The sequence below is a fragment of the Sander lucioperca genome, chromosome 3 (assembly GCF_008315115.2).
Source record: "Sander lucioperca isolate FBNREF2018 chromosome 3, SLUC_FBN_1.2, whole genome shotgun sequence".
NCBI lineage: Eukaryota > Metazoa > Chordata > Actinopteri > Perciformes > Percidae > Sander > Sander lucioperca.
This window is the reverse complement of record NC_050175.1, coordinates 7,360,843-7,374,940: the sequence shown is the minus strand read 5'-3', so window position 1 is coordinate 7,374,940 and position 14,098 is coordinate 7,360,843. Positions and strand designations below refer to the sequence as shown.

The 14,098-nt window shown below is 40.3% G+C and overlaps 1 protein-coding gene and 1 long non-coding RNA gene across 8 annotated transcripts in view; both read right to left on the bottom strand.

Moving 5' to 3' along the window:
- Positions 1 to 1,664: 1,664 nt before the first annotated feature.
- LOC118494688 lies at positions 1,665 to 3,849 on the bottom strand. Its single transcript, XR_004896815.1, has 2 exons — positions 2,795 to 3,849; positions 1,665 to 2,736 (listed from the first exon to the last, which is right to left on the bottom strand). It is a non-coding gene; the product is annotated as an uncharacterized LOC118494688 (long non-coding RNA).
- A 581-nt stretch (positions 3,850 to 4,430) lies between these two features.
- Positions 4,431 to 14,098, bottom strand: part of LOC116067206 (C-myc promoter-binding protein-like) — an 86,938-nt gene continuing 77,270 nt past the window's right edge. For 6 of the 7 annotated variants that reach the window (XM_031323559.2, XM_035999214.1, XM_035999216.1 and 3 more), the window contains 5 exons: positions 13,395 to 13,649; positions 12,590 to 12,707; positions 8,333 to 8,495; positions 6,662 to 6,726; positions 4,431 to 5,499 (listed from right to left, as the gene is read on the bottom strand). In XM_031323559.2, coding sequence (XP_031179419.1) covers positions 5,363 to 5,499; positions 6,662 to 6,726; positions 8,333 to 8,495; positions 12,590 to 12,707; positions 13,395 to 13,649 — 738 coding nt within the window. In that variant the 3' untranslated portion in view covers positions 4,431 to 5,362. Of the gene's footprint in view, positions 5,500 to 6,661; positions 6,727 to 8,332; positions 8,496 to 9,092; positions 9,795 to 12,589; positions 12,708 to 13,394; positions 13,650 to 14,098 lie in introns of those variants that run through there. The other variant, XM_035999217.1, reaches the window with a different exon arrangement.

Genomic DNA, 14,098 nt, shown 5'->3' with positions numbered 1-14,098 from the left:
ATTCAAAGTTGTGTTTGTTCAGTGTAGAAAAGAAGGTTTTTGTGTGAACAAATATTTCATTTTGTCAACCTAACTGTGGTGGAGACAAACCGTGATTGTGTGTCTTAGCTGTGAGAAACCCCTGAGAGGTGTCACATTGTCAGATGTTACTGTCTTGTTAAATGCTCTTGTTGGATTAAAGTGGATGCAAACATGTATTATTGATAGGAAAACTATCAGCATTTCAAATAAAAATTCCATGCTGCAATAAATTATTTTTTTAACAGTGAACTGGAGTCGTGTGTGTGCAATATTATTGGGGAAAAGAATGAAAGTGGCATCTAGGATTTAGCATTTTAGCATGCTAATGTTAACAAGTTCACAGGAAGAATGGTAACAAGCTAGCATTTGGTATGTTGCTGTTACCATGCATACAGTTTGCATGATGACGTTAGTATGTTAGCAAAGTCTTGTAGAGGCTGACAGTAACTTAAAGGTGCCCTGTGGAGTTTTCTTGTAATCAAAAGTTATGTTAAACCTACATTGTGTAATTTTTTTAGTTGATTCTTAGCAAAAACCTCTGTTAGATGGGAGAAATTCTTACACAATGTAGCTTTAAGCAAAGCCAATTTAAAAAAAAAAGCTAACCTCGACGTTCAACCTCGACAAAACGTAGCAATACGTTTATTTAAACTGAAACGGTGGTGCATTGAACACCCTGCTTTGGTGCACGAGTTGACATTCACGTTGCTGCTGATTGGGTAACATCTCTGACACACCCACCAAACAAAAGAAAACGCACCTCAAAGCCCGTTGTCTTTCAACCCAGCAACCTTAGCAAAACGGTGCACGAACGTTAGAAGAAGTCATGGTTAGGTTTAATGCTAGCCAATTACAGCACAGTAGGGCAGGAATAGGTGGAAAACTCACATTGACATTCTCTTAATACATCCATGTTTACATCCATGTCTTCTTCTTCTTCACTGCCTTTGTGGGTGCTTTGCAACGTTTCCAACGCTACTGAGTGTTGAGCATTGTTGTGTTTGAAATGAGTTGGAGCCACCAGAGACCTACTGCATGTTCTCGATATAAACAAAAGGTAGTCTCGGACTGCCAGACCTTCCTCCACAGCGCTGCTGTTTTTAACCAATCACAATTGTCATGGGCGCCACTTAGCGCCGGACAGAGCACGGTGCCTCTGCAAAATTCCCCCAGGAAGAACTTGTTTTGGTGGAACACGTGTACGTTCAAAAGTAGTTTTAGTCGTGCAACAGAAACTCAGATTGGACAGATAGTCTAGCTAGCTGTCTGGATTTGCCCTGCAGAGTCCTCAGTCCTCAGAAATCCACCGGATTTTAGAATGCCAACACAAAGAAAGCGGAAGGTAACGGCTATCGGGCTCATAAGGGACATCCGGCGGAATTTCTGGCGGCACCTGAACAATCCCAAAAAAGGAAACATTACAGGGACCCAGTCGGGGAAAAAAAACTTTGCTCCATAGCATTACCAGTGGTCAATAGCTCCAGACTCAGAACCTTGATAATTGTGGGCCATACGTATTTGTAGAAATTTCATCATGGCAGTCATTTCAACAGTTAGATCCACCAACATTGCTTTCCTCATAGCCATAACTCAAAAGTTAGTATTGCAGAAGTACTTTAAAAAGAGAAGACAAAAAGCCAACAATGAGTGTAAGTGATTTTATTTACAGTTAAACAGTCCTGGAGATCTGGTCGCTGTACAGAACCTTCACCACATCTAAAAGGGACCTTTTGCACATGTTATAAAATGTGATTTCTACAAAGGGCGAGGTAAAATGTACATGGCCCCAGATTCTGCAAAATCATTCACTTTGTACAACTTTTTAACAACAAAAACCCACAGATGAATGGCAGCTTTTCTTCCAGCTGATGTGTCCCCTCCTGGTTCACTTTTTAGGGGCAAAGTGAAACGTGCTGCCTTTTCCAGTTGTGGTTTCCACAAATTACACACATGGTTGACATTCATGAGACCTTCTTGAGTTTAGACTTGAAGGTCCTCCTTTAACCATTGCGTCAGTCTTCACTTTTGATTAACATACACATGAAAATGATAAGAAATGTGTGCTGACTGACGAGTTCTTATCCAGCTTACATCCAGTTCTATCCAGAATCTATTTGGCATTATTTCCCCCGACAGCATCTCTTCAACACGTTAACAACCCGCAGCAAATATCTGTTTCACTTCCATCCTTTTAATGGAAATAAAATCAGAACTTTAGCTTTAAAAATGCAGAAATTGAGATTTTGGTATACATCCCAATATGAAGTCACACATTTACAGATCTGTGTGCCTTTGTTTTGCATTTTCTATATTAAAGTCCTGATTTACTTCCTGTACTTTTACAAACACTAGTGCATGATGTCCATCTCGTCAGAGGGCATTTTTTCAAAGAAATGGTTTGGAGGGGGAAAATATATCTTTACATTGATAAAGTTTAAATGTTGCCATGGTATCATGTTTTGAAAATATTTAACTTGGAAATGATTCTGAAATGGCTCCAGCGTCCGTGGGATCCAAAAAATTCTGTTCATTCATTAATGTGGTGAAATGGCAAACGCCAACTAGAAAAGAATCGCTCTCCTACCTTCTGTTACTGCATCATAATTATTTCCTGTGGGCACTGAAATGAGAATCCCTTTTTGGTATGGAGGAGATAAAGCTGGTGCATGAAACAAGATGTTACCGTGTGGGGTATTTTTAAACATTTTCCCAAAGCTGTGCTTTGTACAGAAGTTCTTAATGTATGTGCACAGATAGTAAAAAAAAAAAAAACAATGCGATGACAATCATAAAATCTTAATAATGCACCATAGAGAAATCACAGAAGCCACCTTTGGGTGCAACACTCACATTAAAAACAATCCAGAGCTCATCAATTGATGTGGAACACACTAACGAGAGATTCACTTGTTTAATACTGTCACAGGGCGAACATGTAGTACATGCATAAACATTTAAAAAGGCTGGTTATGTAAATGCATATCTAAATAATTAGAAAAAAGCCTGGGTAAAGCTTCTTTTTCTGGGATATTACCAACAGATTGGGTGTGTGCTCACTTTGTTTTACCTCCAAATAAAGTGGTTTAGATCATCTGGACGGACGGGTTTGTCCGATCTACTGACTGTTCATGTTTAATAATAATAATAATAATAATACATTTTATTTATGGGCGCCTTTCATAGCACTTAAGGACACCTTACAGAAAAACCTCTTTTTCGTTTCTTGTGGCTGGTTAGCTCAGTTGGTAGAGTGGGCGCACGTGTGCAGAGGTTTATTCCTCGACGCAGAAGGTCCAGGGTTCGAATCTGACCTGTGACGGTTTTCCTGCATGTCTTCCCCCCTCTCTCTCCCCCTTTCATGTCTCCGCTTTCCTATCGAAAAAAGGCAGAAATGCCCCCCCCAAAAAAAAACAACTGTTTCTTGTCCTGTCAGACTTTGTTGTAGCGCCGTGAGCTATTATTTTGGCGAGTGCAATGTTATAGTAGCTGACAGAAATGAAGGATAACATTACGGAATTTAAAATCCCAAGTTGCAATATACCTGAATTTTTGTTTTAAGAGATGCAACAGGCTTTTGTAAAAAGAACTGTAAACCTCCAACATGGCTGCCAAAACGTTAACTCACACTAAAGTGTTTTTCGACAGTGACTACGTACAGAAAAGTGACTGGGCTGGCATCTTATTTGGTTTTGTATATTTAGGACAAACCTTTCATACTGTAGTGAGTCAGCACGTTTAGTACGAAGACGATCAGCAGTAATACTGATGCGGTGCAGCGTTTCACTGATGGAGCAAAGTAAATATTTCGTCATCGTATGAACGATAACTTTTTTTAAAGGTCCTATGACATGCTGCTTTTTGGATGCTTTTACATAGACCTTAGTGGTCCCCTAATACTGTACCTGAAGTATCTTTCGTGAAATTCAGCCTTGGTGCAGAATTACAGCCACTAGAGCCAGTCCCACAATGAGCTTTCCTTAGGATGTGCCATTTCTGTGTCTGTAGCTTTAAATGCTATTGAGGAGGAGAGAGGGGGGAGGGGGGCAAGGTGGAGGGTGGGGGGGGCAAGGTGGAGGGTGGGGGAGTGGCCTTGACCAACTGCCACTTTGCTTGTTTGCAAGCCATGATGTCTCTCTCTCTCTCTCTCTCTCTCTCATGGTGGGCCAAATTCTCTGGGCGGGCAAACCAGAGAAAGGGGAGGTAACCTTCCTCCTTATGATGTCATAAGGAGCAGATTCCAGATCGGCCCATCTGAGCTTTCATTTTCTCAAAGGCAGAGCAGGATACCCAGGGCTCGGTTTACACCTATCGCCATTTCTGGCTACTGGGGGACCATAGGCAGGCTGGGGGAACTCACATTAATGTTAAAAAACCTCATAAAGTGAAATTTTCATGCCATGGGACCTTTAAAGTTCAAAAACAAGTTTTGTAAACACACTAAAAATATTCAGTTTAGGAACAAAACTTGGAAGTTAAAATGAATGAAATATAGAGCGTTGTAGTTAACGGTAGTGGCAGTACAGCGGACATTTATCTTTAGAATCTGCACTAACATTCAAGATTAAAGGCAGCGTTAAAAAGTGGTTTTTAACATTTAAATTAGGGCTGCAACTATTTTGGCAACATTTGGTCAATCTGCTGATTATTTTGTCAATTCATAAAGCATGTCATCATTTTCAGTCCAACAGTCCAAAACCTTGAATTCATTTTTTGCCGATTTACTGATCATTGCAGCTCTAATTAAAACCTTTTTTTTTGTTTGATGCTCTGACTCATAAAGCACACAAAACCTAGACATCATTTACAACAGACACTAAATCCGTACTACAACATTGTGTTTCGGGCGCTGCGGTTGAAACTGCGAGACGACAAACACCCGGCGACAACGATAAAACACTAAACGCCAACATAAAGAAGACGCTACAATAAATAAAGCTTACTTTGTATAAATAGAGTTTTCAAGTTAAAATATTGCTAATATTAGTCTTCATTTGCTGTATGACTATACAATATAAATGTTGCATTTAAAAAAAAAGATCCTCTACTGCTGTGTATGTACAGTATAACTTCCACAGGATTTCCAAAGAAACGTGTTTATGAACGGTGTGAGTGGCGTTTCCATCTTCAGTTAGTTGAGATAAAGTCTGTAGGGCTCTTTTTTTAAGTTTTGTTCCAGGCTACGTAACGCTGAACGCCGTCCACTGTACCTGTTCATGATCACTTGCAGAGTTTTCTCAAAAACATTCACAGTCTTCCAACAGGTTTCCTGAGCTCGTCTTAAAGCGATGACGTGGGGGGGGGGCGGTGAGAGTTGATCCTGGTTTGTGCGAAGGCGAGAGTTTCACAGGTAAGGCTCTCCAAACGTCCTGCGGCACTCCATGACCCCGGCACTGGGAGGACGGTCACAGTTATGGGTCAGCTTCACCAGGCTCGGCACCAGGCGGTCGTACGCCAACTTGTACTCACGATCGAAGGCGTCTGAGGGAAGAAGAGATGAAACAAAAAGAGTCTTTTAATCAAGCTTTACCATTTCTATCCTTTGAAAGCTGCTCTTAACAATATTTTTCCATCGTCATTAGATCAAATGACTACGTGCACACGCTCAGAGAATATCAACTGGTTCTGCAGTTCTCCTCAGCTCTATGGAGCGTTTTAGTGTCCTACTAGTCTATATCCACGACGTTCCACTTCCAGGATTGCTCCGTTGCCGCCGGAAATTCTCTCTTTTCGGCCCAATGTCCCTCACCTTCCGCTTCCTTTGTGTTGGCGTTCTAAACTCTGGTGGATTTATGAGGACTATGGTTAACTGCTCCTCAGATAAAGGTAAATCCAGACAGCTAGCTAGACTATCTGTCCAATCTGAGTTTTCTGTTGTACAACTAAAACAACCTTTGAACGTGAACGTTCCACCAAAACAAGTTCCTTCCCAAGGCTATTTTGCATTGTTGCTCCGTCCGGCACTAAGCACCGCCCATGACGATTGTGATTGGTTTAAAGAAATGCCAATAAACCACAGCACGTCTTTCTCCCATCCCGGAATGCTGTGTGGACTAGCCAGACCCTCCTCCGCAGCGCTGTGGAGGAAGGTTTAAGTGTGAGCCGGTATTGGCTCGAAGCATGCCAGAGCCCGTCTCGGTGTTACTGCAGCACAGTACATGCAGGTGAACGGCGCCCGCCCTCCCTCTCCAAGCTTCCAGTGCCCGTCATCCGGCGGACTTTTTGCTTGTGGAGCTTCTTTTTTTGGAGCGAGACGTGAGCAATTTGAGGAGAGCGGGATGAAATCAGAGTTGAGCGTGGAGCGGCTTTGAGCGGGAAATAGCTCCGTGAGCAAGGAGCGGAAACTCTCACCTGTCCACTCCACTCCCATGCTCTGCTTTGGGTCAGCTTGTTCATGCTGCCCCCTCGTGGCCAAATAAATCAATTCTTGCAGGTTTAAACCAAATTCTTGAATTCTTTTTTTTTTTTACTTGAATAAAAAAAATTTTTTTTATCCCAAAACTCAACTAAAATGTATATATTAAACAAAAGATTAAACCACTGATACTGATACAATACTGTTAAAATAATGGTATGTCTTTAAAACTGGAATTTGTGACATTATGACATCATGTAGTCATTTAAACATCAAATAAAGACTCACCAACATCAATGTTATCTTTTCCCAGAGCCACCAGAGAGAGGAAGAGGACGTCTCTGTACAAACTCCTGAGGAGGAGGAGAGTCGCTGGAGTTTACAATTTGCTTTAAAACATATCATTCTCATCATTTCCTTTTCTAAACACAAATGTATGTTTTACTCTTTCAATACAACCACATAATAAGTTAACCCAAAATTATTTTTGTTTAATAACATACACTTCTGTGACGCAGTGTATTTAGCCATATTTTGTGGAAAATACGAGTGGAACAATGATAATACAGATTGATTTACAAGGCAAACTGGATACACTGCCTTCATAGCAATTATCATATCAGTTTCATAAAGAATGGGACGGTTTGAAATCATCAGACTCTCTTTTTAAGCCACTAAATTTGTTATTGTACTGTAAGTGAATGTAAAAGTCCTGCATTCAAATTTACAAATTTTACTTAAAAGTACATAATGTATCAGCATCAAAATATACTTAAAGTATCAAAAGTAAAAGTACTCTTTATGCAGAATTTCAAAATACATATATTATAGAGATCATAATTATTGATGCATTAAAGTGCCCACACACATATAAACTTGGAAAAAAAAACATCCATGCTGTTTTGAGTGAGATACAGGTTTCTGAATGTGTCCTGCCTTCAGTCTCCGGTAGGGGTGCATGATATATCGACTCAATATCATTATAGCGATATCACATTGCGCAATATTATATCGAAAGTGTTGCGATAAGTATGCAATATTTTGTTTATTTTGTGGAATGTGTGTTGGCTGTGTGGCTTAGTGTTGTTTAATTCAGAGCATGAAACGCTATAATAATCATTTTTCATTGGCCAGTTATCATGCCACGTGCACACGTTAGTACCCGTCAGCACACGTCCACTACGTGACAAACCCTATGGAGCGTACCACGTGTGTGCATATTTCAACAGAGTGACAATAAGTGAAGAAATAGATAAGAGACAACAAAACGGAACGAATGAGAGAAGCGAAAGAAAAGTTGTGTCCTGTTCTATTTATTTATTTTATACTGTCCAACCAGTAAACCATGTCCTGTTCTGTAGTCATGGTCCTTATTTATTTATTTATTCATGTTGGACCAGTCCAATATGACTGTCAGTTGAAATAAACCTTGTGTTGTATTTGTTATGAATCTATTTTGATGCATTTTCCCATAACCTTTGTAATTTTACATATGTTTAAAAATATCGAAATTAATATCGATATCGCAATATCACATTTTGTCAATATCGTGCAAACCTAGTCTCCGGTTGAGCCGGTGAAAATAGGCAGGGCCGTCTATGTCATCGGCCGAAACATTTGGTGTGTGCTAACCACTTTAGCTAATACCACATCAGCTAGCTGTTTCTCCAACTTCGGTCAGTACAAGGCAGGATTAGCCGGGAGACTTCTTCTAAACGAGGGCACACTTCCAACTTTGCGTGGAATACCTGCAGACGAGGGACATGTAAGTAGTTCTATAGTGTTGTAGCAGTGTTTTGCCATTGAGAACAAGGTGGCTAACCGCTAGCAGCGCTAGCTTCTAGCTAGTAGTCCTTACCTAGCTACTGCGCATGTGCGACTCATTGGCTTAAAAAAACCGTTGAAGAGCCCTGCTCTAAAGTTAAATAAGTAATCCTGATTTGACGCGTCAATGCTGACCTCTGCCTTTTGACTCCGAGAGTCTGAGCCAGCAGCTGCAGCAGCTGAGCCATCGGCCGGCTGACGTCGTTCCTCTGGATGCTCTTCACCACGCTCTGCAGCAACTCCTCGCTGAACGGCTTCTCCTCCTCCGGGACCGGCCGGGACAGAGGGTAACCCACATCTGCCGAAACACACGCACATAGTTCAGTTCAGCACTGGACTCGTCACATTAGTGCTGGAGTCATGAAACAATAATGCAAAATGAAGATGTTTTTTTTTTTTTTTATCTCCGATTAGTTCTCATGAAACAGGTTTTCACTCAGATGAAAAGTACTCGGGGCTGGGTACCTGTACTGGTATAAAGCAGTACTTCATTTGGCATATAGTTTGCTTATTGTATGCTGAGTTAGATCTAGTAAAAGTAACAATTCCCTGAAGAAAAAAAAAAAAACAATATTGAAAAATAAAGTTGTTAGTACTTAGAGTGGGGTGTACATACAAGCTTGGCATGTACTGTAGAAACAAGTCTGAAATATTTCATTATTATACAACTTTTTTCCCTTTTTTTCCAACAAAAGTCAATAATAACAATATTTTATAAAAAAAACACGTTTTAATGTAACAATTTAAGTTTTATTTAAAAAAAATTAAAGACTAAATTTAGAATAATTGCCAAAACCATACTTAACACACAATTATTATTATTATTATTATTATTATTATTATTATTATTATATACTTATTTATAATATTTAGAGACATGTCAAATTTTTTATGCAGAACCCAGCAAGTGTAATGGAGAAAATACTTCATAGAGCTTTCTACGTAATTATGATTCAAGAGCAGTCATTTCTATTAATTTGAGAGCATCATTTATTATTTTGTACATTTCTTCTTCTCCATGATACCGGTTGCACTCTGTCCCTTTTAAGAAGGTTGTTATACTATTTCTCTCTTAGAAATGGATTTATGAGGGGAAATATAAATGGGGAAATTAACCGCTTAAAATACAAACTAAAAGGTACTCAGGAGAACCAGCAGGATGAGGCTGGTGTTCAGTACCCAGCCCTTTAAGTACGACAACAATGTCCTACTTTAGGAGTTGCTGGATAAAACATCTGGATGTCAGCGAGTGGAGAAACACATTCACCAGAGATGCAAACCTACATTCAAATACAGAGCAGGGTTGTATTTGACACAAACACGTTTCCAACAAGAGTTTCACGAAACAAAAAAAGAACCCCTCCGTAAAAGTTCACACTGCACAGAGACTTTCATTCCAAAAACACTGTGAAACCATGGAAAAAGTAGAGGCTTTCAAAAGACGACACTGCAATGCATCAGGCAAAGAGCACATAACAGAGGGAGACACAGCAGCAGCAGGCCTCGGACAGTACAGGACACAAACAACAGGACTCATCTGTGGGAGTCTGCAGCAGAGATGAACACTCACTCTCTAACAACAGAGTACAATTAAGCCCTGAAAGACAGAGAGCAGACAGAGCCTGTTAGCACAAGGATTAGCAGACTACCGGAGGAGCTAGCTGCCTCCCATCGCCTCCTTCTCCATTAAATAATCAATTACTACAAACTGGGCTAAGCAACAGACGTGTTCACATGAGAGAGTTGTAACGAGATGATGTGATTAAAAGAGCTCCAGTCAGAGCTCAAACTATGGAAAACAATGATGGAAATATTGCATTTCTGTTTGTTTCATGTATTAATGTGAGGAAGGTTAGAGTCTCCTCATCGCTCCACGCAGATCTGATGTTTTCCTCCGCCGCCTTTTTCATCAGTGGACGTTCAAGTCATTTACTTCACGTTCATCATGATTAATGTACTAAGCCTGTTCCCGTTGTAGCATTTTATCGATCCAGACACTGTTCCACCTGAGCCAAGAATAAAAACATTTTCACGACTTTTGGCCTTTTTTCAGAATTTCCACTCTTTTTTAACCCTCCTGTTGTCCTCATGTTATCAAAATGTCTATGTCAGAAATATGGGTTTCTTTTTAACCAAATTACCCCAAAATAACATGGATGGTTCCCTACAACGCTCTTCGCAAGTACAATGATCACTACTTTCATTGAATTCAATTGAGTGTTTTATTCAATTTTCTAGCATTTGAAAAAAAATGTAAACGGTTTCTAAACAGTATTCTGACTAAACTTTGACATACACAAGTCTTTGTAGACTGGGTAAACCCAGCCCGATCTGCCGGCGATTTGATTTCTCCCTGCAGCTCAGGCTGGAAACCTGTACATTATTCTATCCTGCTTCTGTTACAATTTTGCGGGAACCAATCACAAACTGGCTTATTCACCTGGCGTGCTATTGGCGGGTTTAACATGATGACGATAGAGAAGCGACCAAGCAGCTTTTTGTTTACATTCAACAAGCCGCCACCGAAGCGCAGCAACCCGTTGATGCCGTTGTCGCTGCTACGTCACCCGGATCGTTGGTCTGATTGGTAGAAGTACTATCCAATTGCGTACAGAGTCATCTGAACTATGCCCGTTGATCACGCCTCTTGTGCAGTAGAAAATACAGAGCAGACTCCCCAGACTAATGTTCAATCTTAAAAGATTGAGCTTGGTCTGGTGAAAGCCAGACTAAAGTCTTTGATTATCCATCAACATATATATTCCTCTAATATTAGTCAAAATAATTCATAATGTCTGCTTTTTTCTTTTTAGGTATGATTTCCTATAAATGAGGTTTATTGACCATGAATTCCAAAAATATGTAACACTAGTGGTAATAAGTTGGTGTTAGTGGCGTAAACAGCTGGGGGTGCTAATTCACCAGTCAGGCGCCATTAAACCATTTCAGAAGAAGATGGCTCAAACGAGATGCTGTAATTAAAAGAGTGGCAGTCAAAACTCAAACGGACTAAAACAATGTGGAAAACATGATGGAAATATGTATTTTTTTTTAAAGAAGGATACCGTCTCCTCGTCACTCCAGACAGATGTGATGTTTTGCTCTGCCGCCATTTTTCGTCTCTTCAGTTGACGTTGATGTACGTCATGTTTAAAGTCTGTTTCTTTTGAACTTTGTCGCATTTTGCTTTTAGCAATAAACCAACTTTTCCACCTCAGCCAAACATTTTTTGGGATATTTAAAAAAATAAATTGGTGCAAATTGAAAATGTGCATAAAAACAGATGGATAGAGGATGGATACTTCGATACCACGGGTCGGGTTCGGACAGATATTTAGAAATGATGTTCGGGTTCGGGTCGGACTCGGTCACATCAGCGCGATAAGGCATTGAACATTTTAAATTTAAAACAGCTAGTTATGTAGGTAGCCAACTGCGCGCCTGTATTAACATGTGTTTGTTGCCCCGTGTGCGCTGATGCGCTCATCTGTTGACATTTCCGAATGCCTTCCTACAGTTGCTTAATAAAAGCGGGCTTTCCACACAAACAAACGTACATGTGTCATTAGTATGAAAAAAAAATGAGATTTTAACTGCGTCGGGCTCAGGTCGGGCTTGGACATAAATATCTTAATGCCTGTCGGGCTCGGGCCGGGTTCGGTTACTGCTCTGTCGGACGCGGCCCGGGCTCGGACAGAAAAATGCGGCCCGATCCGCACTCCAGTGGAAACACACTGCCACACTATCTAGACCAGTGCTTCCAAAACGTAAACCACGACTCCCGTATATAGGAAATGTTTTGGCATGTCAACCCCCACCTCCAAAAACAACACGCATATACATGATGCAAACAACAGATCTTATAACGACTTGTAGAACTTACATAACACAAAATACATAACATTGTAGTCACACAACTAATTGGTTAAAGTTTTTTTTTTTTCATTTTCTTCAAAAGTAAACTAAGATTAGAGATTAGATTAGCTAAGATTTGAGGGCGAACAGAAAAACAAAGCAAAACAAAAAAAGATCACAGACAAGTGATCAGTTCCTGCCTTTGGTTCAGAGCATGCTGGGAGAAGCTCCAGCTCCTGGAGGTTCACAAAACACAACAAATCGATATTTAAATTGTTTCTTAATCTCAGTCTACTCCTGCTGTTTCCACACAAATATCCCGTTTATTTTTTATTTTATCAAATTTTTCTGTTGCTCTGTTTTTCTTTCGGGTTTCTTTTGCTGCTTTGAGGATAAATTAAAGTTTTGTTCCACAGAAAACATTTTTAAAAAAACAGTTCAAGCAGCAGTCAGTACTTGTGTGAGTGTAAATTACACGACTGCCTGATGAATTTTAAACTGCAGACAGACAGAGAGAGTGAGAGCAGTGGGACTCACTGTATGTGTTCCACAGGATGTAGAGAGGCTGGATTGAGTCCTGGTGCAGCTTGAGGTTGTCCCACAGGATCTGGATCAACACGTGCTTACTGTCCTCTGACATCCAGGGACGAGGGACCTGACGAGCGAGAGAGAGAGAGAGAGAGAGAGAGAGAGAGAGAGAGAGAGAGGCACCTTGACATTTACAGACAAAATATATTGTTATCTATGTCTCCCTAAACTCTTCTGATTCACATAATTTAACCTCCAACTACATCATGTGCATTACTTAGAATTAATGCCACAGGCACTAACATTTTTACCATATAAAATCAGGCTTATTTTTGTTTATCGTAATGTTATCATGACAAAAGTTTAAACCAATCCCTTTAAAAAAAAGAATCTGTTTCTGTTTTTCTATGAAAATCTGTAAAAAATTGCAGACAATGAAACTTAAAAAAATATAGTTAGTTAGATCCATATACAGTATAGCCGAGTGTGACTTCCAGTTTATATTTAACATCTGGATTTTAAAGAGCAACTTAACAGCAGCTGAAAATCTTGTTTCTGCTGACCTCCAGTGGTTTAACTTCTCACCTTGCTGCAGTGATGTAGAAGTGTACTTTAAGGCGTGTCAGTACACTATGACATCACTGTTGGGCGTGATAAGGTAGGTGCAACAGACTTAAAACTTTCCACCAACTTTTAATCCAACAGCATTTTGTAACTGTTTAAATGATCAATACGATAATGATAAGTGTGTGTGTGTGTGTGTGTGTGTGTGTGTGTGTGTGTGTGTGTGTGTGTGTGTGTGTGTGTGTCTGACCTGGGAGTCTCTGTTGCAGTGGTCAGATGTGAGCATGAGACCGGGCAGGTTGCTGGGCAGGTCCAGCCGTCTGAAGTACCAGACCAGGTTCCAGTAGATGATGGGATGATGGTCCACCATGTCGGCCTCTGTGATCACCGGGTCGCCCTCGTTCTCCAGCAGACTCTCCAGCTCCTTCCACAGCACCAGCGGGCTCAGGTAGGGAACCGTCACCGGCTCAGGGTTGTGGAGTCGCCAATCCATGCTCAGGGGCTCCTGGGTGGGAAAAAATGAAAGAAGTGAGGTTTATTTTTGCCATAAGTGAATGGTCTGCTGATGAGCACTACAAAGTGTCTGGGAGGTTGTCCAGACCACAGGCTGTGAATAAAAGCACTACGCTGAAGTTCACTCCCACCTTGTTCTTTTAATGGGGACAGAATAGTCAAAATGAGGGAAAATGTAAAGTCAAGTTGGGCTTAAATAATAAAACCTGATCTAAGCCTGGCGCATAGACGACCTAATATTGTACAACAAATACCAGTAAACTACCAAAACTCTATTAGAATAAACACTACCAAGATTTTCATAAGGAGACTGAAAACCAGTTCCATTCACATCTTCAACAATCTGACACTTTCAAAGCATTCACTCTGTTTTTTAATATTTGTTTATTAATTATTAATAGTTATTTTTTCTTGTAAAACTGTTGTTTGTACTTTTTTTTT